The 21478-nt window shown below is 34.3% G+C and overlaps 1 protein-coding gene and 1 non-coding gene across 4 annotated transcripts; one reads left to right on the top strand and one right to left on the bottom strand.

The window, feature by feature from the left end:
* Positions 1-2557: 2557 nt before the first annotated feature.
* On the top strand, positions 2558-21430 carry LOC135686140 (adhesion G protein-coupled receptor D1). 3 transcript variants are annotated; one of them, XM_065202316.2, is made up of 21 exons: positions 2558-2910; positions 3908-4198; positions 5581-5616; positions 6098-6244; positions 7175-7239; positions 7865-7966; positions 8984-9116; positions 9568-9693; positions 10666-10741; positions 11325-11474; positions 12274-12403; positions 13157-13260; positions 13577-13682; positions 14716-14866; positions 15390-15456; positions 15995-16061; positions 16397-16467; positions 17204-17330; positions 18261-18302; positions 18582-18730; positions 19723-21425. In XM_065202316.2, exons 1-20 carry the CDS (start codon positions 2862-2864, stop codon positions 18726-18728), a joined length of 2187 nt encoding a protein of 728 aa, XP_065058388.2. In that variant the 5' UTR covers positions 2558-2861; the 3' UTR covers positions 18729-18730; positions 19723-21425. The 3 variants fall into 3 exon arrangements, with proteins under 3 accessions (XP_065058388.2, XP_065058390.2, XP_065058391.2); XM_065202318.2 differs by lacking the exon at positions 6098-6244 and having other exon boundaries at positions 2559-2910; XM_065202319.2 differs by lacking the exons at positions 2558-2910; positions 3908-4198; positions 5581-5616 and having other exon boundaries at positions 6156-6256; positions 19723-21430.
* Positions 13922-14005, bottom strand: Trnal-cag (transfer RNA leucine (anticodon CAG)). Its single transcript has one exon. It is a non-coding gene; the product is annotated as a tRNA-Leu (tRNA).
* Positions 21431-21478: the final 48 nt, after the last annotated feature.

Genomic DNA, 21478 nt, shown 5'->3' on the forward strand with positions numbered 1-21478 from the left:
TATTGCTCACGATATTGATTTTATGACCATACAAAGATAAAAACTTTATAAGGGATTTGACCGTGATTGGTGACTAGGGGGGTAAAGTTTCCCCCGGAACGATTTTTGCGGTCAAATCCCTTACAAGTTTTCAAACTTCATTTCTCCGTAAAACCTAAAATACAAGCTGAAACAATATGAAAAATGGTATCCCGCCTAAAATTATGGCGATAAAACCAAATATGAGCTTAAAAAAGTCGTATAATTAAGTTTGGAGAAATTTCCAAAATGAGGTCGTAAGTCGAATTGGTGTATTCTCTTCGATTAGGCTTGAAAAAGAGGCTGTTGCTACCACCATATTTGATTCATATAGAGCCATTCGAAAAAAATAACATTCTTGTTGTGGTATTTGAAGAGCTCCATTGAGATTTTGTCATTTATGCTTAAATGATAGAGAAAAACACATATTTTCTGGCGAAAAAGGCAAGCCTTTTAAAAAGACGGAGCCCCTCAGGGAAATGTCCTCGGTCCCCTTTTGTTTTTACTAAATATTAATGATCGACATCAAGCATCCAAATTTTGCAAGTTTGGTCTCTTTGCCCATGGCACTTTTTCTTCCAAAACAACATACAAACCCTAGAAAAAGATTAATTAAGCTCGTACACTTATAAATTTCGTTAAAGCTCCAAGGTTGCTATGCATTTCCATGCCGCCTGTGGCATTGTCTTGTTGTATTTTGGTTGTAAATTTCAAAGTAGCTCAAAGAAAATGACATCTTTGTTCCAACTGCAACAGTACAATTTGTATTACGAATGCAGTACCCTAAACAAAGGGTTTTGTAAACAAAGAGTAAAGGTTAATGAAAGGGTAAAATATGATTTCTTACTATCTGAATGTTTAGCAACATTCTACTGACGTATTAGATATATCTTGTTCTAGCTAAAACGAGTTTGTATTGTTTATAATTAATCTAATGCTCAGAAAAATTAAAACTTCAATTTCAAATGTTTCAATGTTCAGAGACTTGTGTTGAATAATTTTTTTAGAATTTTGTTTATATACACTTTCATGTACTTTCATTGTTCACGCATAATAACCATTGTTTTCAAAGCATTTTGATACTCTTTGTTGTTCCTAAATGCACTACACATTAACTCAATATCCAAGGAAATAATGTAGCTTGTAAGTTTGTTTGGTTGCAACTTTCGGTTAGTTATTGAGAAATGAAGTTGAGATGAAAAATTGAAGATATAATTATAGCTTTGATATCTCAAGCAGTAAATTCGTTTCATTTATTTTGTGTATAGAGATGTACTAAAAAAACTCTTTAGACTTGCTTACAGAAAACCTTTTATGTTTTATAATTTGATACTGGTTAGGAGGCTATGTCCACTTTTTAGCCTTCGCTGTCAAAAAAATGTCTTGAAAAGTTTAAAATATCTATCAAATACCATCATTCAATTAATTTTTTTAGGTAAAAATTGTTTGATTGTTTACCATGATTAAGTGGAAAAGATTTAATGTTAATTTAGCCCCCTCCCTTTGGCCCCACTATAAAATATGGAAAATTTATTAAGTCCATCGATGTTTTATTAGAGCATTAACGGTATAAGTATTTCAGTCTAGGTCCAAATATACAACTGTAGATTTCTATTAGTTTTCTATCTAAAAAATTATTCATTATGCTAGAAAGGTATTAATTTAAGCCTCGTGGTTGTAATGCGGCATTACTGTTCTCTGATCATTTCGTATTTGCATATGATAAGATGGTGTTCTGTATCCTTAGATACATCGTTGATTGGGGACACTGCGCTATCCATGCCTTTCTTTCTGAGCAGATTTGTGCACTACTTTAAAAATCTTTTTAATGTAGGTCCTGTAAAATAATTTCACCAGAAAGTATCTCGTTCTAGGGTGTTCCTCGTAGCATTGCGAAGTCTAGTATTTTCCAAGATGGGAACTAAATTCAAAAAGTATTTTTTTACTTTTTCCTAAAGATAGTATAAAATATAGATTAGATACTAGGCTTCAATTTTATTGGGAGAACCAGTATGTTGGAAGTCAGGGCCTTTTTAACATACTAACTAGGGGGGCAATTGCCCCTCCAGCCCAAGTGACTTTCCATTGTTTTAAACAATAGGCTATTGCCCTCCTCTTTTTATAAACAAAGGGTTGCCCCGGAGCTAATTTCCCTTAGAATAGGCTATGTTGGAAGTGGTTTGATGTGAGCTTATGAACGTCTTGATGTAGGAGTTAGGTCAGGTCATCATCGGCTAGGACCTTTCATGGGCTGAGCGTCACCGGCTCAATTTGAAATTCAGCTCGATGCTTCTCTAAAGGCCGTACTTCGAGGACCCCACCCAACCCCAAAAAAATTGAAAATCCTTTGTTTCTAATGGAAGGTACCTTTTGTTCCCAAAGCTATCAAACAATGGTGCCGCCCCAATAATTCTATATCCTTTTAAAATTGCCCTTTAGCAGCGGATGTATAACGTCATTGTTGGGAAGGGCGCAGCCTTTGTTATTGAATTGAATTATTACTTGGAAGCAGCATTGAATGCAACCACAACAACTATGTGGTCAGGCCTATTGAAAACAAAACAACGAAATGCAGGTGATAACGGTGTGATTCATAATAGGCATAACAATTGTTATACAATTGGCCGACTTCGTTGCTATTATTTATCGGGAAAGTATGTCAGTGTATTCTTAGCCTAGGCGTCGTCCGTGCTGTGCTTTTAAAATCTTGCAAGTGAAAGTCGGAACAGTGGTAACCTTCCTGTGGTTGCTCGTACCAGGATACAGGCAAATTCTGTTCTGAAGCCCCATGTCGCAGTAAGGGGAGAAAAAAGAGTTGTGAAAAATCAGAAGTAATTTGGAAAATGGCTGTGAAGACGTTTCTAGTGGCTATGAATTTCCTTCTTTATGTCTGTAAGTATCTTGCCAGTTACTGTAATAATTTAGGCTATTTGAAAATCGTTTCATATAGTCTAGCTTATGATGATAATTATTACGAAATGCGAACCTTCCTTCATCAGAATGTGTAGTATAAAGTATGAATTATATATTTCGAGACCATCGCACCCATTCGTGGCTACGTACCAAGCCAGAGAAAAGGTAACGCCGACAAAAAATTATATGTAACAAAGTTGACATCAACATATTTTCGATTAAAGATCAGGATAGCATTATTATTTTTTAAAGCCAGGCTCACTCCCTTTATCCGATATGTGACTTCTGCTAAAAGTTCCAAGTAGCTATTTTGTTCTCACAACAATATAGCTGACCTTCGCAGTAACTGGTTGAAAATGTTTTGATCATGGATAAATACACCTTTATGATATGGTTGCATTTATTCAACCCAAACGATTGTTAAAATTATTTCACAAAATAATTGAGCCTATCTGAAACAATACGAAATTGATCAACAAAATGCCTGTTTGTGAAATAAGAACCACCAAATCAGGTCATGTTATAGTCAATTAAGAAATCTGCTCTCAGCATAAAAAGCTCACAAAATACTTAAAGTATTGTAAGTGTAAGTCTTTGGTTAAAAGATTTGAAAACTAGAATCCTTGGATTTCTTTTTCGGAAAATTGATAATTGTTTTCATTAAGTTCTTATAGTTTGTGAGGTACATATATGGTCTATGTTCAAGACCTGTTTTGTGCTCTCTTTCTTGCTCTGGTGAGCACAACCCTTCATAAAAGCTCATCAATTGTATTTTGAAGAGAATCTGTGGCAAGCAGAAATTCAAAAATGCTTTACTACAACATAGCAACTGGCATAGATTTTCATTCATTATACAATTATAAGTTGGCACAAAAAGGAGAAAATTATAAATACATACATTATACTGTAATATATTTTGTCTGAAATTCTCCGGTACACTGTTGATGTACATATAACATCTATTAATCCTTTCTAGATGGAGAAAACCTACCTGAAGGCTTGGTTATAAAGACAACAACAACAAGGAGCCCTACTACTCTAACAACAACAACAAAAACAATAACAACAAAGAAATCAACTGTTAAATCAACTCAACTGACTAGCACCAAAAGAACTTCATCTACAGAAGATGTAGCAACTTCTGGCATGGCTAAGGCAAAAATCAGTACCACGTTGACCCCCAGAACATATAAAAGAACTGGTAGAAATTTGGATCGATTCCTGACAATAATTCCAATTAACTTAACAAAAGCAAAGGGCAGAAAAGGTAAAATCTTAGAAGTTTTTTTATCATGAAGAAAAAATACTTTTCATCCTGAATTGAGGAAATTGAGATTTTACCCCCCCCCCCTTTTCTCCCCTCTTCCCTCCCCCACTTTACTCCCCCCTGTTTGAATTTTAACATTCTCTAAGCTGCATAACAATAGTCAGAACTCTGTAAGGAACACCACTCAACCATGGTAGAACCGTTACACATCATAATTTTGTTAAATGGATGGTCTAAGGCTATTCCAAGAAACCGATTCCATGTAAAACTGAACCAAACATTTGAATATAAGATTAACTGAGTCTAATACCAGTTAAGGCACTTGAATGAGATATATGAATAATGCGAGTAAGTTGTATATAATCTTGAGTATAATGAAATCCAATCCAAAGAGAGTCTTTATCCATGTTCCAAATGACTGGCTGCTATACAAGCATAGCCTGCGCACTATTCAAGTATTACCTCATTGTCTACTGTGGTCAAGTGACCTCTTTTCTCCCTTGGCTCAATATCCAAGTCCCTTAAACATTATAAATACCAATGTTATATGTCATATCATAAGTCACATTATACGTATCAAATATAACTGTTGGTAATAACGGTTAATGATAATAATAAATCTTTTTAACAGTTTGGCAATGAATGATGGTTGGGTTTTCGCAGAGATATTTATCTAAATTTTGAATGAAAAGGGCAGATATTGGATGTGTTAAGGCTTTTGTCTCAAGAGCTATGACTAGAACTTTAAGGATATCAATGGAAGTTTGCTTGATTTTATGTTTTTTCTTCAAAATATCAGTGCCCTATTTAATGTTTTGATAAGTACTTCATGATAATTTGCATGTAGTTCTAGAAAATACCACAAAAGCACTAGGCTAACCATTGACTGACTTTCAAGAAGAATGAATTCTACCTTTTAGCTTTAATGCATAGAGCTGGAAATTCTGAGCATTCTAAATGTGTGCATATTTTTTTGTGGAAATTTTTTTGGAACCTAAGAAAAATCAATCTGTTAAAATTGTCAAATGCATTTGGCATATCAAAATCCCCGTGAAAACTGGTCAATGTTAGGTTTTTACAGCAATGTTATTTTTACCAGTATTACTGGTCCAGTTTATGTTCCTAAATTCATAATATCTATTTTCTATCCAATTAGTGCCAGTGTCCTTATTGCATTTACTATTGCTTGTCTCTCCTTTAATGCAAGATATTTTGTAGGTTTTCTTAATGACAACTTCATGACCATATTAATGCAAATAATAGGACTCTTTCAGTAGATTTTTTGTTCTAGATTTTCTGTTTTCAAATCTTTTAAATCGAATAAATTCAAAGGCAATACAAATAACAACAAGAGGAATGAAAATGTTTTCGTTTTTCTTCAGATAAGAAGAAGAAAAAGGAAAGCCAATCTGCAAAACGTGAGTTTTCATCTGCAATGCTTTTGGCACATAACTTTATACTTTCTGTCTTCTTTCTGTAAGAAAAGACATGTTTGAAAGAAAATGGCTATTTAGTTTATTTGTTTCTCATTGCATGTATTGTTCTCCACTGAAACCTAGTAATAATGTCAAGATTGGGGACTTTTTTTAGAGAATTGCTAATCAATGTCAATCTACAAAATTTGTTTTGGGTCCAGATGTAATGACCATATGACTAGCTGGATGGAGATTAGAAAGCAACTGTACCCATTCAACTGGAGCACTGATAGCTCTGGGACCATTCAAGATTCATTTTTTTGCAAAAGAGGTGTACCATAATCTTGAAAATAGCCTTCTTCCTGATATTTTATTCTTTATAGTTTCTGTGAGGTTTGCATTTATGTAAATTTTTGTTGCTGGCAATCCATTAAGCATATCAATTACAACTTGATAAAGTGTGGTAACACAAATTTTGTTACAGAAACTGCAAAGAGACTTGTCCCAAAAAATAAATTCAAAAAGAAATTAAAAATTCCAAAACCTACAGAGAAATTGCCAAAACAGACAAAAAAGAAGCTTAAAAAAGTGAGGAAAGAAACAAGGAAATTAATGAAAAGGACCAGATCCAGTGAGTATGGATGTGAGTGTGTGTGTTTTTTATGTGGGTGTGTGTGGTTACTTGACTGTGTATGTCTGTGGAAGTTTCATTAAAATTATTGAAAAAAGACAAATTGAAAAACAAACATAGATTGTCTTATCTAAGAAAGTTTTATTTGTTGGTCACATTCAATGCTGATTTTTTTTATAAAAACCTTGAATTCTTTTACCATTTAAGATATATATATAATTAGCCTTTCATTTTTTCCTTATATGATGTTGTAGCTCTAATATATTTACTGAATTATTACTCCAGTGGGTTTTATAGAAAGTTAAAAGTCACTAAACATGCATGGAACCAATTTTGTTATCTTGTGAGGAACGTCTCCTAACAAATGTGTAGGTTGCCTGATCAAAATCAACAAACTATATCTTATCGATAATTTGATTATTGACCTGTCAATCATATTCACCTAATGGATTCTAATATTAGAGATGTTTTGTAATACAGATCATTTCATTGCACATGATGTAAACCTTCTATATTTGAGTGCACACTAGCTGTCAAAAACTGCTTTGCTGTATTGATCATGGTGGTAGTTAGGACTATGACATTGGGGGGGGGGGGCAATTTTTTTACCAACATATAGAAATGACTTTGATAAAAATAACGTACCGCGGTAACGCACAAGCATTTACAAGCCAACGCAGTAATGGGTGAGAGAGTTAAGAGGCAACATGTGCACATTTTCAAACTCAGTACGATCTGCAAACGTTTCGGTTCGGAGATCCTCATGAATATTGGGGAGCAGGCCCCTTGCCCCGCTCTTGCTACCACCCTGGTATCGATATATACCCAAAATCATCATTGACCTATTCCTTAATGGTGTAGAATTTACAAAGGTTTCTTGGTCACACTATTGTTTATAAATTATATCTGAAGCTATACTTTTTCTTTTAGAATTTAGAATGCTGAAAAGATCACGAAAGAAGAGAATAAGGTTAGAGGAGAAATCCTATATGAAGGTAAGAGAAATCGAAATGTAGATGGAATCATTTTTTATTCCTTATCTTTGTTATTTCATCAACTAATTTTATCAACTATTTTATCATCTTTCTAAACAAGGCGGCGATGGTTTGAGATTTTGTTTGTTGGTGATATTAGGATATTAGGAAAAGCTGTTTCCTTCAATGCTTCATTTGAGCTAGGCGACGTGTAAAATCTAATGCTATGATATTGAGACATTAAGAGCAGGTGGCTTGAAAGAATCATATTTAAGAATAATAAAATGTCAGGTAAAGCAAGGGAATTGCAAAAAAACGCAGAGCTCTTTTGCCGTTTTAGATCCATATTGACTTGAGGTCTGGTGGTTATTTGCAAAATTTTCAGTGAAAAAAATCTGACAACAAGAGTCATTTACAAATTAAAAAAATCAATGTTTTATATCTTTTGCTAGTATTTGGCATCGGCTTTTGTACCCTTGAAGAAGCAGCACACGGCGTTGTGAAGTATTGGCAAAACAATTGTAAACATATCACTTTTTATCCGTATCATTGATGAGTTATGTGGTCGTATGATCCTTGCTTTGTTAGTTTTTATTGAGTTTGCAAGATACATTAACTGTGACGTAGTGCATCTCTTTTGTATTAGGAGTTTTTGAGGAATTGCTCGATGCTGCTCCGTTCGATCAAAGAAGAGAAGAGAGACAGGAAAAGAAGACGAAATAATACAGTAACATTTGGAGATGAGGAGGTAATTAATTAAATTTTTCAATTTTTTATATCATATCAGCGATTACACTGATATTAATTTTTTTTAAAATTGAAAAGGGTTTTGTGACATGGTTTGTCTACGAGAGAAGCATTTCTTTGAGATAATTATGAGCTATCTTGATGGCATTTGAGTAGTTCTTGCTTTCATGGTCTGTTTTATCCTCTCAAGCTTCTCATATATCCAAGATAAATAAGTCTTTAATGTGTTTTAAAAGCATTAAATGCAACACTTTAAAGCGTGTTTGTGAATGCCTTGTGGACAAAAAGCTTAAATCTGAAATTTTAAAATACGATTTGTCTCAATAAAAGCTCAAAATTGAAACTTAATTGGCAATTATTGATTCAATGATTTCCTTTGTTAAATTCAATGCTTAAAGGTTTTTTATACAGACTTAAAATAGCGGAATTTCCAAAAAGTAATGAAGTAGGGATTAATCTAAGAGCTTAAGGAAGCTGGCACATAAAGCTGGCACGTGAACAGTGAAGGCTCAGACACATGAGTTTTGGACTGAAGAAAATTTGTGCATACTATGTTAAGGAAGTAAATGACAAAACCTGTCAGAAGAAACAAACTTTGTGCGTCAGAATCTGATTACAAGCCTAAAAAATGTTAATAGATATTGATAGATTTGACAAGCTTTTGATTATGCATTCTTAAAAAGGAATTTTGTATGAAAGCTTTCAATAGGAAGATCTTCTGTAATGGCTTCTGAATTTTTAATGCGATTTCATGTTCTCGTTTCGCGTGCTTCTTTTGTGTTCCTCATCTTTGTTTTCAACATCTTTTTTATTATAGTGTTTAGTTAATTGCCCTTCTTTTAATTTTCTCCTTTAAAAATGATTTATTTTGCACAATAAATCCATATTGAAGAATTTGTTGATAAGAAACAGTTTAGAAATTGAGCGTCTCCCAATAAGCTGTTGTCAACATTTTGTATTTGTTATCGTTAGTACACGATGATAGTATTTTGCATCCATCATATTAATTTCTTTCAAGGAACCTCCAAACAGCTACGAAATTGTCCAAACATTGAACAGTTTTGGAACAGACCTTGCTTATTCGTTGGGGCAAGAGAGAGCGAGAAATAAGAAAAAGAAAGAAGTTCTTCCAGTATCTGTTGATGAAATAGGTATGAAGTCACAACATTTTCCTAAATCCTTTCTGCTCCACACAACAAAGGCTGTCGAGTGTGCTTTTTTTATTTCAAATTTTAAACTTCTACTTATTTTTCTTTTCATAACAAAGTACATGAATATTTTAAAAACCGGTGTAAGACTCATCACCAACAATTTTTGATACGACCAAGCATTCCGAAATGAAATTAACTTTAAAGGCAGATTTGTTGAAGATTTTAGTAACCCTTATATCAAATTTCTACTTTATTTGACCCAGTCATTCAATTCGTTGGAAAGGATTTTGCCTTCAGATGCATTTTTTAGGCCAATGAGACAGCTAAACAAAGCTTTAATGAATGCAGCTTCATACAGGGGAATTCAAAATAAATTATTGTTTCTTCAAACTGTCTGACAGGAAGATGTATTCACAAACTATATCTCTCTTTTTTAAAAATCCTTTCCTAGATATGGAGGTATCAGTTGTTTCAACAGAGCAATTTACGGGATACGTCTTTCCGGACCCATCAAGTAACCTAAGTGTCTCAGAGAGCATAAAATTGCCTTCGGGCATTTTCAAAGATACAGCCACAGGTACTGCATGTATCTAATGCTTACATATAGAGCTTTCTCTGTGTTTTTAAAGATTTTTTTCACGATTATTTAGGACATAATCAAGCTTCTATAGGATGAATGCTCCGAAAGGATGAAGGGATTGCATCGAAAAAAGAGAGTAAAAACATATTCGTATAGTAATCTCGTTTACGAAAATTGTTTGAAAAATATGACGTAGACGATGTTTCAAAAGTATAATTTTTTCTTTCTGAATAATTTTTTTCCATTGTCTGCTTGTATGGGTCCTACATTTAATTGCTGAAAGATGATTAAAGCACAACCATATACCAGATTGATGAAAAGATGCCTTTAGCCAAGGGGTATCAGCATGACCCTTTCATTTTTTCTAGATCCAATAAAGCATTTGAAGGACACAGTCTTGTTACTATTTTGATAATCTTAGAAGCATGATTCCTAGTGTAATATAACTTTTTAAATGATATAATGTAGTTCATTGAGATTACCAAGCAGGGATGTAATGGTGGGGGTTTTGGTGGGGGAGTGGTGGGGGAGTGGTTAGGGAGAGAGGGGAGCGGGGGAGGGGTTGGGGGGCTCAGCCCCTCATCATTTGTGCCTGGATATAGCCAAGGATCATGAAACACAAAGAAAGCTGTGAAGAATTGCTGCTTTACCACAGGGGGACTGTGCTTCACAAGAATTTTACTGGGAGAGAGGGGGCGGCGGTATTAAGTAAATTTGTGAAAATAGCTGAAGTTCCAATTTATTTTGTCCAGGGTTGTGTTCCTTCCTTAAGTTCCTTAGTCATTTCCTTAATAACGAGCCCCAAGCTCTTACTTCATGAATTTCATGAATGAAAAAATCTGAATTTCATGCCCAAATTCCTTTAAACTTTATTATCTGCTAGAATAGCCAAGATGTGATAAAACAATATTTTTTTAATTGGTTTGCATATGAATTCATTTTTGTTACTTTTTCTTTCTTATGTTTTAGGAAATGGAACGATAATTTCAATCGTATATAATGCTCTTTTTGAGATGACAGATCAAAATTCCACAGGGTCGTTATCGTAAGTATCTTTTTAAAATTTTTCAAATTCTTTTGTATATCGGGTTATAAGCTAAATAAAGATAAAGTTTTAGAATGAAAATATCTTTGTTGGGGTAGCGTTGAATCTTATCAACAGTACATAATGAGAAAATGCGTCGAAATAAGTTGAAAAGGTTGCATAAAGAAATCAAACCTTCGCAAGAGTTGTATTAGGGTTTTGTACAACCGTCCTGTTCCTCCCACCAAAGCTTCGCAAAATATAACCAAAATTCTAGCTGTCGGACTCTAGCTGTCGAACAAGCACTGTTTGAAGTTTCTTTACAGGTTGAAATTTTTTCAGAGTATATTAGAATATATAAAAAGTCAAGCTGGTTTATCAAGTATTATTTTCGAAAAGAAGCGATAACTTTTTCTTGATCAATGATGACACAATAGCGATAAAAAGCTGTTATTCAGAGATTCTATGCTTACATATAAATATGTATAAAATTTAAAAAGAATTATCTTTAGAATTCAATACTAGATGTTATTTCCAGGCTACATGTCCAATCATCTGATTATTTTAGGATTGATCATTAAAGCTGAGTTTTGTTATATTTTAGAGGTGCGACCGTGAACAGCAAAGTGTTATCCACAACTGTTTATCCACCCCCAACTGGTATACTCAAAGAGCCAGTCGAAATTGTATTAACCCATTTACAAAAGCCCAACTCCACTACACCGGAGTGTGTGTTTTGGCGCGTTAATCAAAGGTAGGGTTTTGTCTTACACTTTACTTGATTTATATGACTGGCCTTTCACATTGTACGACAATGTCTTTTTAGACTTTAGATTTTCGGGACAGATTTTTATGCTCAATCATGTTACACATGTCTTGTCAAATGTTTTTAAAATTATTGTACTAGAAAAAACAATTGTTCAACATCACCATCCCCCCCCCCCCCCCCCCCCCCATGGAATGCATCAGTAAGGAGAAATGGATTACTACCAAAGCCTCATTTTCAAAAGCCCGGTAAATCCTAGACCTTGTTAGGAAGACGAACAAGAGAAAGTTTTAAATGAGTGAACCAACCCTTTGTCCTGGAGTGAAATAGCATGCCCATGGAATGAAGTCATTCTTACGCATGCTCTTTTACTCCTGGACGGAGGGCTTTGATTCTGATACCACAAGTCACTATTGGTCCAGGTTTGATTGCGGTAACCAAGAATGAGTTATGTCCGGTTGTTTTAGCTGCTCGTTTCCTTTTGACTGTTTCAATATAATGGTTAGTACTATTAGTCTGGAAAACCGGCCTATTCATGTCTATCTTGAATTATCTGTTGTTTACAGAAGTGTACATCCAAGAATATTTGTAGGGAAGTTTCTAAATTGCAACAAGTCGTGGAATAATTCTTAAAAATGTTGGGCCATTTTAAGTGAATCACATTTCTTCTTGTATCTTATTTCTGCGAGTTAGGTTTGATAGTTATATGAAACTTTGTAAAAATGATTAACGAAATTATGCAGCTTGCATTTAAATCGATGAAAGAAATATATAATTCAAATTTTAGCAATCCATCTGAAGGAGAATGGTCAACAGAGGGCTGCGTTGTCGCAAAATCAAATTCCAGCCACACTGTCTGTCGCTGTAATCATTTAACAGACTTTGCTGTTCTTTTTAGAGTTTCGAAAACGAAAAAGGTAATTTTACTCCTTTTGTCACTGGAATCTATTAATCAGCTGGAGCTTAGGAGTTGAAACCGGCTGCCAGTTTTTAAAGGGTTTTTAGCCTGAACCAGAGAAAGTATTACAATCTAGTAAGTTATATATAAAGTATGCAGTTTTTTGTTAGAATCTTGAAAAAAATTTCAGTAAATTTTTCTGGTATATGATGTTTGTCAAGTTTCCTTCCTTGTTCTTGCTGTGTTTCTGGTTAACGTTCTGAATAAAAACATTATCAGTGAAAACCATTTTGGAAATCTTATTTCTAATTTTATTTCGTATCGTTTTTACACTTGCTTCTACAGTCTAGGGCATTGAAGTTGCTTCGGTTTCTCATATTCATTTGCATTTAGCATATACATAAGCTTCCATAAGGTATACACCCTATTTGCAAGTTTGATCTTCTCAACTTCTACATTTTGAGACACGTTAAAGACTCTGCACTTTAAAGTTTCATTGTCTCCTTATCTTGTATTCTTCTGTTATTTTTAAATGTTTTTACTTTACCAAATTTTCAAAAATCTTTTTTATCAAAACGATTTTTGAAATTTCATTTTAAATTTCAGATAAGATCAAAAATCTGGAATGTTATTTTCCCCCATGCCCAATTTTGTGATGCTGAGGCCTAACAACGAGTTAGCTTGTTTTATTTCCATGACAGACCACGTGTTATGATATAGCCCTTAAAAGGGGAATACCCTATGATAACCCATTCGTATTTCTTTTCCGTAGATCTCAGTCGAGCATCGCCAAGCATTGCAGATCGTCAGTTTAGTTGGCTGCTTTATCTCTGCTGTTTGCCTGTTAATCACTGTTCTCGTTTTCCTAATTCTTAGGTTAGTGTAGAAATTAGCTTACTCGGTAGGCCACTTTGGTTGCACCGCAAGAAATGTTATCTTTTTCCTGAGCCGGCTGCTAGTCGCAGGCATACGGCTATATGGAAACCAGGCTTAACACTGTCAATGACCAGCTTGCTCGTGCTCGGGCAATTCTAGGATTCAAAATCCCACTACGCTTATTATTATTAAATTCAAAATCCCACGACTCGGTGAAATTTCCTTTGCACCTTGGGTACGTTGAACTATTAAAGAGGGAAATGTTCATTCGATAAACAATTTTCTATGAAAATAATGCCACGTTTTTGCTTTCTAGAAAGCTCCTTCGATCCACGCGGAATTTGATTCACTTGAACCTGGCAGTCGGATTACTGTTCGCCAACCTCCTTTTCATGATTTCAGGCAAAGTCGTGTCAAGCAAAGTGAGTTGGCGTTAAATATGTTCAGTTTATCGATCTTGATATCATGTTTGTTTGCTTTATAAATGCCCCAGAGTTTTTTTTAAGAAAAAGTTACTTTCAATGGGTCTGTCTTTTGAAGCTATATACAAATTTATTTTTGATGTAAAAATGAAGGGGCTTTAGCTACCGAAAGAAACTGGTCTGAAATTTATTTTAAGTATAAAGTTGGCCAAGTTAGCTTATAAGAAACAAAGTTTATCTGTCAGAAGTGGGATTCGAACCCACGCCCACAATAGTGGACTGCGACCTGAACGCAGCGCCTTAGACCACTCGGCCATCCTGACATAAAGTTCTCCTGAGGAAGCTCTTGTTCATACATAGCTTTCATTCATGTGCTATCTGTGAGGGCACCATGGCAAGATACAATGTAGGCCTAGTAGTGGCAGCAACCTATCTTGGGGCACGCCCTTATTGTACTACAGAGATGTTCAATTCATAAACATATATCATTGTGCCTGCCAGTGCCTGCTAGAATGCTATTTTTATTAGTAATTCTAAAAAGATCTTCCCCCTCTAAAGAATTTGTCAATCCATTCTTATCAGATTAACGTTTGCATTGATTTTGTCTTAATGGCTGAAATTTACTAAAGGCTCCATTGATCTTATTAAAACGTGGAGCATATGTGTTTGCGACCAACACTTTCGACCAAAATGGGCCTCTCTCAAGAGAAGGGTTTGCAAACAACTAAGCTGTTATGGTTTGGTTTAATATCAAAGAACACTGATATTCTTACCTACCATCGATGTAGCAAGGAGCTTCTTTCGCAGCGTTGCTAATCAAGCGTAGATTAAAACAAAGCAGAGATAAATTTAAAAAATGCTTTCATAATGGACCTCGTTTCCATAATGATCTACTGAGATAAAGACCTTCTGGCACAAAAGCTTTACAGATGTCTGAAGATTGAATTGCTAACAAATATAGCCATAGTAGAACCATTTGTAATATGTTACTTTCAAACCAAATTTACAAGCAAGTTACATTGATTTTTTGCAGTATGCGTGTCTTGCTGTGTCGATCTCCCTGTTCTACTTCTTCCTGGCTGCATTTTTCCTGATGCTTGGAGAAGGCATTTACATATGGATAATGGTTGCGAAGGCATTTTCACAGAACTTAAAAGCTTGGATGTACATGCTCATTGGCTGGGGTATGACCTTTTGAGGAAACCAATTTGCTTTGCATTTTAATCCCTAGTAAATTATTTTATATAAATTAAGGAGTCTCTGTCATCCATTTACTTTTGATTAAATTGTCAGTGGGGCATCTTTTGATAATAATGAACCGGTCCTTTTATGACCAATTTATCACTGAACCCTATTTCTAGAATCTCTTAATAATCTTAGATGGTCTGCCAAAATACAGACCTATAATTATTTATAATTATCTTACCAAGGTACCAAAGTCACGTAAGTTTGAGCACGGAAGTAGAATATAGAAACGGAGAAGCGGAGGAGCTTATCTGTTCCTATCTTATATTTCCTCGCTCAAAATTTTGTTACTTCGGTAACAAGTGTAAACTGCTTGCAACAATATCTTGCGATTATATTATACTGTGTACATACTGTGTACCGTAGTGCTAGTGGATATTCAAATAACATTGATTTTGCTTCAATTGTATGCATTCTATTTGTACCACTAGATTATTTTTATCTATCTAATTCCTCTTTCAGGCCTGCCTTTGGTGATCGTTGGGGTTTCTTTTGGCATCTTCCGCCTCAATATGGTTGCTGAAAACTTGTGAGTCTATAATTTTTCTTTTATTTAGATCGGAGACGTTGCTTTGGTAAATAAAACTTATTCTTCCTTTGTTAGTGAGTGTACGTGATAAAACAATTTTTGAGTGCATTCTGTCAAAAGTTGCTATCAAAATCAGAAAATGACTGTTGAAAATATATGTGACAGTTGTATAATGAAACTCTGTTGAACAGCATGGAATGATCTAGAAGATGGGTTACAACTAGCAATCAAGATGTAGAAAGTAAAGATAATAATGATTACCGGGCCTAGTGAATGGGCTTTGAAAGAATCGCTTGACTAGAACCGCTTGGGAAACATATCCTTATGTCTCCAAAATGAACAAGTACCCTACAAAGGTTGGCACATGTTGGAGAAGCTTGTTGAATTTGCCTTGAGGAGAAGCTTGTTGAAAATCTGAGACTTTGACTCAAAATTTGCAAATAAGCCTTTCGTTATACACTTTTATTAAATGAATTTACATAGCAATTATTAGAAGTAAAAAGGCGTCAATAAGAAATTTCTTGGGTTTCCCTTCTAGCTGTTGGCTCTCTGTCCAGAGTGGGGCTATATGGGCATTTGTTGGCCCTGTTATACTGGTCATATCGGTAAGCTTTCGAGATTTGTCACCTGCTCACCACTTTAATCATTGTTTCAAGTATAGCTACATACATTCATGTACTGTATACCAGAACCAAGAAACTGTTAGGAAGAATCTTATTTTCTCTTATAATTTAGAGGACATTTTGAAATTTCCTTGCATCATATTTTTTTAGAATTCCTGATAAGATAATTATTATCCTAAAAACTGAAGTTTTATTAGACGTTTAAATTCTTGTAGTTGCCTGATATAATACCTACGTGTATGGCAACTACGAACGGTAAGTGTAAAACACAACCTATGTAACTCTTTCCCCAATTCATGGCATTTAACCTTTTTCAGGTGAATCTTTGTATCATTGTAAAGGCTTTGTGTACTGCTGTTGAGCACCATTCTGATGGGCACAGCTTGAAGTAAGTCACTTTTGATGCCTATAATATAAATAAACTGTTCTGGTTTCTAGAGGCAATAGATTTAACTCTATGCTAGAGACAGGGTTTGAGTTTTTTTAATGATTCATGGTAGAGTCGAGACAAGCATCCCCTCTGCTGCTTCTCGTTCCTATCTTGAGTTACTTTAATGATCTATGGTACATACGGGGGCAAGCAAACCCTACCTACAGCTTCTAATTACTATTTTGAGTCACTTTCATGATCTTTTACATTGTCAAAGTAACCTATCCGGAGCCACTTCAGTTTATACGTTCACCGTTTCGTATCTTAAGTTATCAGGTTTTTCCTAAAGGCTATTTTTACGAGCCTCTGTTTTCGTAGAAGCGACCAACCCTTTTCTCAAACCTATGACCCAGAGTTTCTAGTAATTCTTCCTCTTGACACATTGTCTAATTGGGTGGCAACCGTTTCAGTAGCCTGCCTACTAACGCTAGAGTGTCGATTGGCTCCGTAAAACCAGGAATTAATGTGTTGATCTCTTCAGTCGTATATCTTCCATTAATTCATCGGATCAAACATGGCTTTCAGAAGAAGGGGCTCAGGTGCTGGGGCTCTTCAACTGATGTCATCATTTTTAAACTTTAATTTGTGAATGATAGGCTCTTGGTATGCCCTGTGATGCTAAGGTTCTACACCTAGCATGTATTTCTCCCTGTAAAATATAAGAATACTTATGCATTATTCTTTTTATATATAGGGTCTCGGGACGCTTAGCTTTAGTACTTATGCCAATTCTTGGACTCACGTGGCTTTTTGGTATCTTTACTATGAACGAACAGACAGTGGTATTTGAATACCTCTTCACAATATTCAACTCACTTCAGGTATGTCCACAGTCAGTTTTTTACATTGTTTATATGCCAAACAATTGGGAAACCCTTGTGTCCTAGTGCACAGGCTTTTAAGGAGATACGGGTTTTTGCATGGCCGCTAATTGTTATGAAGGGGTTTTCTTACATCGAGACGAATTTATGCGTGAAACTTGGAACCGGGTCAGAATAGTGCCTTTAAGGTTTAGTAGTTTAACAGTGAAATTGATTTTAAGTGTTTAAGATCTTGCCTTTTTTCTTGCTGACTATTGTGCTTGTGGCCTGACTCGTTTCGGGTTAGATTAGATGTACAAGATGTAAAGACAGGTCATAGATTTCTTAACCATGTTCAAAAAATGACCCCATTTTAGATGGAAACCATTTTGCATAATCATTTTATTTACGTATGCTACCAGCACATTCAGATTTTATTAAAGGAAAAATTGATTTGATTGGTAAATTGTTGATGCTTTTTTGGCAGGGGTTTTTTTTCATCATTTTCAATAGAAGATTTGTTGTAATTCAGTCGCATGTCCTTTATTCAATGGGCTTTGGGGTAGTAATGATCTTTTGCTTTCTATGGCCTTGCATTTTAAGGTTGTAATCTCGTAAGCAGAGCCTTAAACATTTGTTGTTTTATATTTATTGGAAAAAATGAGAAACTTTGCTTTACTGTGTAAGCATTTTAAATGATAGTCGAAATGTGAAAAAAAGTTTTTGATGCAAAAGGTTTTCTGATTAATTGTGCCACCTGTGAATCAATGTTTGGCAAAGTATCAATGTCAGCAATTCACAAAGTCAAAATCTCCTGTAATGTAGCTGTAGCTGTATAATGCCAGTCTGTTCTGGTAGTTTAGCAGAAATGCTTTAATGAAACGGTTTATAGAACCATACATCTTCATCGTTGCGTTATTTTGATCATAAACCTTGCATCCTCTTTTGTAGGGCTTCTTCATTTTTGTCTGCTACATTATCCTCAATAGAGAAGTAAGATTTTTTACTTATATCATAGTGCGTTGCATTAAACTTTAAGTATATCATCGTATTGAAGAGCCTTCCTGCAAACATCACGGCTTTAAACTCATTCTTGTTCTTTCATTCTACAAAGAGATTTTCAAACACTTTTCTCTGTTGTAATGTAATTTCCTAATCTTGTTACTTTCAACATCTTTTTTAAGAGCTCTGAATAGAATGAAAAGCATAGAATGTCTATACTATCCTATACCATTTTGAATTGTCTTCCATCACTGTATTCTGCCTTTTTAGGTAAAGACTGAATACCAGAAGATGAAGACACAAAAGTTGTACTCATTGTCACTGCAAGCAAAAAGTTCTCAGTCGACTACTGAAACGAGGCTACGACGCAGCCGAGCCGGAACTCAAGAGGAAGAACATATTGAACTCGCATCTTGACGGTAGACCTTCATTATATGCAATATTGTAACGTAGTATTAAAGAAAGTTTGAAAGAAATGTGTTCCTGTTGAAGCAATTCTATTAACATAAACGAGAAGAAGAGATATAAGAAAATAAAGAACATGTACTTAAGTCGAAAATGATTTGAAAGACAATTAAAGAATATTTACAAGGGAAGTCTTGTGGAAGAGATACTGATTACGTTAGTACAGGGGAAGAGGTGGGTCAGCCATAGGAATCAGATTTTGTTGTTGGACGTACTTCAAGATGCTTTCTAAGACAAACAATGTCTAAGATTTTTTCAAAATATTGGAAATAGACAGATTAATGACTTCAAATTTGAGTCCTTTATCAAAGGAACTGATTTCTAAAAATATTAAGCTTAAGGTAGACCAAAGGCAAAAGTTTGGAAAACCGCTAATTTCATAAATTATGATTTTTGCACATTTTACAAAGAATTAAAATTGAAAAGAAATGCAATACAACACAACATTATTTGGTGTAAAAAGAAACAAATTAAGGTACACCTTGGCCCCATACAGTTGCAAATTTTCTGCTTACCCAGTTTTTACTACAGTTTTATGCAACAGAGTATCGATCGTTATAATATAACACAATAAAAAACATACGAAGAAGAAAATGCAGCACATGACATTACAAAAATGCAGTACAAAATATTGTACCACAAAAAACAACAGAATACAATAGAATATAACAGAAGTACAATAGAATACAATAAAGTACAATAGAGTACAATACAATACGATACAATACAATGCAATACAATACAATACAATACAATACAATACAAAACAATACAATACACTTCTATACAAATGAGGTATCTTTCATGAAATACTATGAACAGGAAAAGCGATGCAGTTTAGCAAAAAATATTCAAATGAAATCCTATAAAATTGGTTGTTGTCCTCTTTTCTTTGAAATTACAATGTTTGCTAAAGGCATATGTTCATCATTTTATTTATTTGCAGGCTATGAAAAATCAACGAATATCAATCACTGAAACTATTGCGTAAAAAAGACACTCGGTGTCTTTGGAGTTCAGTTTTGTAAGTGTCACTGGCATGCTCACGTTTGGAACCAAGACGCAAATATTGAAAACTCTTTTCGGCACATTCCTTTTGCTGATCCTTTCAAAAGGAAAAACATTATCTATTTTATCAATTTCTGACAACTAACCATATATGAAAAGATTTTAAGCTTATAAAAAATTATTTAATTTTCGTGTATTGGTATTAATTTTTAAATTTGTCTATATTTTTTAAAAACATTCAAGTTATCGTGCATCCCTGTTTTATTAGAAAAGTTGACGATTATTTTGAAACATCTCTTTTTGACCTGTTTTGTTATTAAATTTTATTTATTTTATATCTTTATTGACTATGTACTGTTTTTCTAGCTAAATTATTGGCTGCAGGTCTCTGCATTTTTTGCTAGACTTTGTGTTAAATGCCTTCACACGTATTCTTTTCATAATTGTTTCTAGACACCTTGCCCATTAGCAAAAAGGAGATCGTTATGTTTTAAAATATTTAGTCACTATTTACTTTTTCGATTTCTGCATTACATACATGTATATCTTATGGCAATCATTTTACAGATCTTTTCTTTATTGTTACGAATTATATATTACTATGAGTATCATACTTCAATAGAAACTTCACTTGACGTTAAATCTATGATTTTTACTACAATCCCGTAGTGAAATAAGGTTTCTCGTTTCTTTTTAATTTATTTATTTTCGTTACTTTAAAAAAGTAGTTAGATCCGACTATAGAAATAACTTTTGAATCATTGAGTTAACTCCTTTTTTAAATACATACCTTCCCTATAACGATATCCAAAAGGGCCCCCGAGGAATGTCATCGAAAACTCAAATTATCAACAATTTCAAATAATTTCAAATGAAACTTCTTGATGTTTCCATTAGTCTTTACAATCAATAAAGCTTGAACGAAGAAATCATTTAAGAATCACTGAAAATATAGTAACATTTTATTAAGTTCTCTTTCTTATCTACACTAATGGGAAACATAGGTTCGATAGATAGTGTTATCGAATGAATTAATATCATCTGTTTTCAAACCTCTTTTAGATTTGCACTCACCAACGTAATGCACTAGATTTTTATTGGAACATGAATATCTTATTGTTTTGAATAATCATTTATCAGCGAAAAACAACAGACCTTTGTTACGTTTCAAGACTACCTGGGTACACTGGATGAATTTCAACATCAGTGGTGCACCGAGCCGGTGCGATGCGATGCGAGTCAATGTTACGTTGTAGCAGAGTTCGGACAATTTTTGCCTTATTTGCATCACTCAAAATTTTCTTTGTATCTTGTGAACAAAAGCTTCTTAGTTTTGGTGTTTAAGTAAATCATATAGGTTTTGCCTTTACACTTCGTCAGGAAAAAAATTCAAAAGTTGAAGCACCAGTAAATCTTTCTCACCTCATATACTCTCTCCAAGCGATGCATTGGGCTTTCCAAAAACTAATACGTCATTGGATAACTTTCCTCCAGTTCACAGGTATGAGAGGTTTATTCATGACAATATCGGAATTGATCGATATATTTGCTTGTAACTCGTGGCCCCAAAACTGTCTCTACTTTTGTTCCAATTGGAGTGACAGATAGCTTTATTTTTTATTGAATATGCTACTAAGATACAGTTTAGAGGATGTTTTTACCATAATAAGACCGGATTGCCCTGTATGCTACAA

The sequence above is a fragment of the Rhopilema esculentum genome, chromosome 6 (genome assembly GCF_057945365.1).
Source record: "Rhopilema esculentum isolate cy_ngs chromosome 6, ASM5794536v1, whole genome shotgun sequence".
NCBI classification, from domain to species: Eukaryota; Metazoa; Cnidaria; class Scyphozoa; order Rhizostomeae; family Rhizostomatidae; genus Rhopilema; species Rhopilema esculentum.

Bases quoted from the DNA above. Each gene is read 5' to 3' on its own strand.
- LOC135686140 (XM_065202316.2), top strand. From the start codon at position 2,862: ATGGCTGTGAAGACGTTTCTAGTGGCTATGAATTTCCTTCTTTATGTC. The intron at 9,117-9,567 runs GTATGAAGTCAC...ATCCTTTCCTAG, and splicing joins AGTATCTGTTGATGAAATAG to ATATGGAGGTATCAGTTGTT. The intron at 11,475-12,273 runs GTAGGGTTTTGT...TTCAAATTTTAG, and splicing joins TTTTGGCGCGTTAATCAAAG to CAATCCATCTGAAGGAGAAT.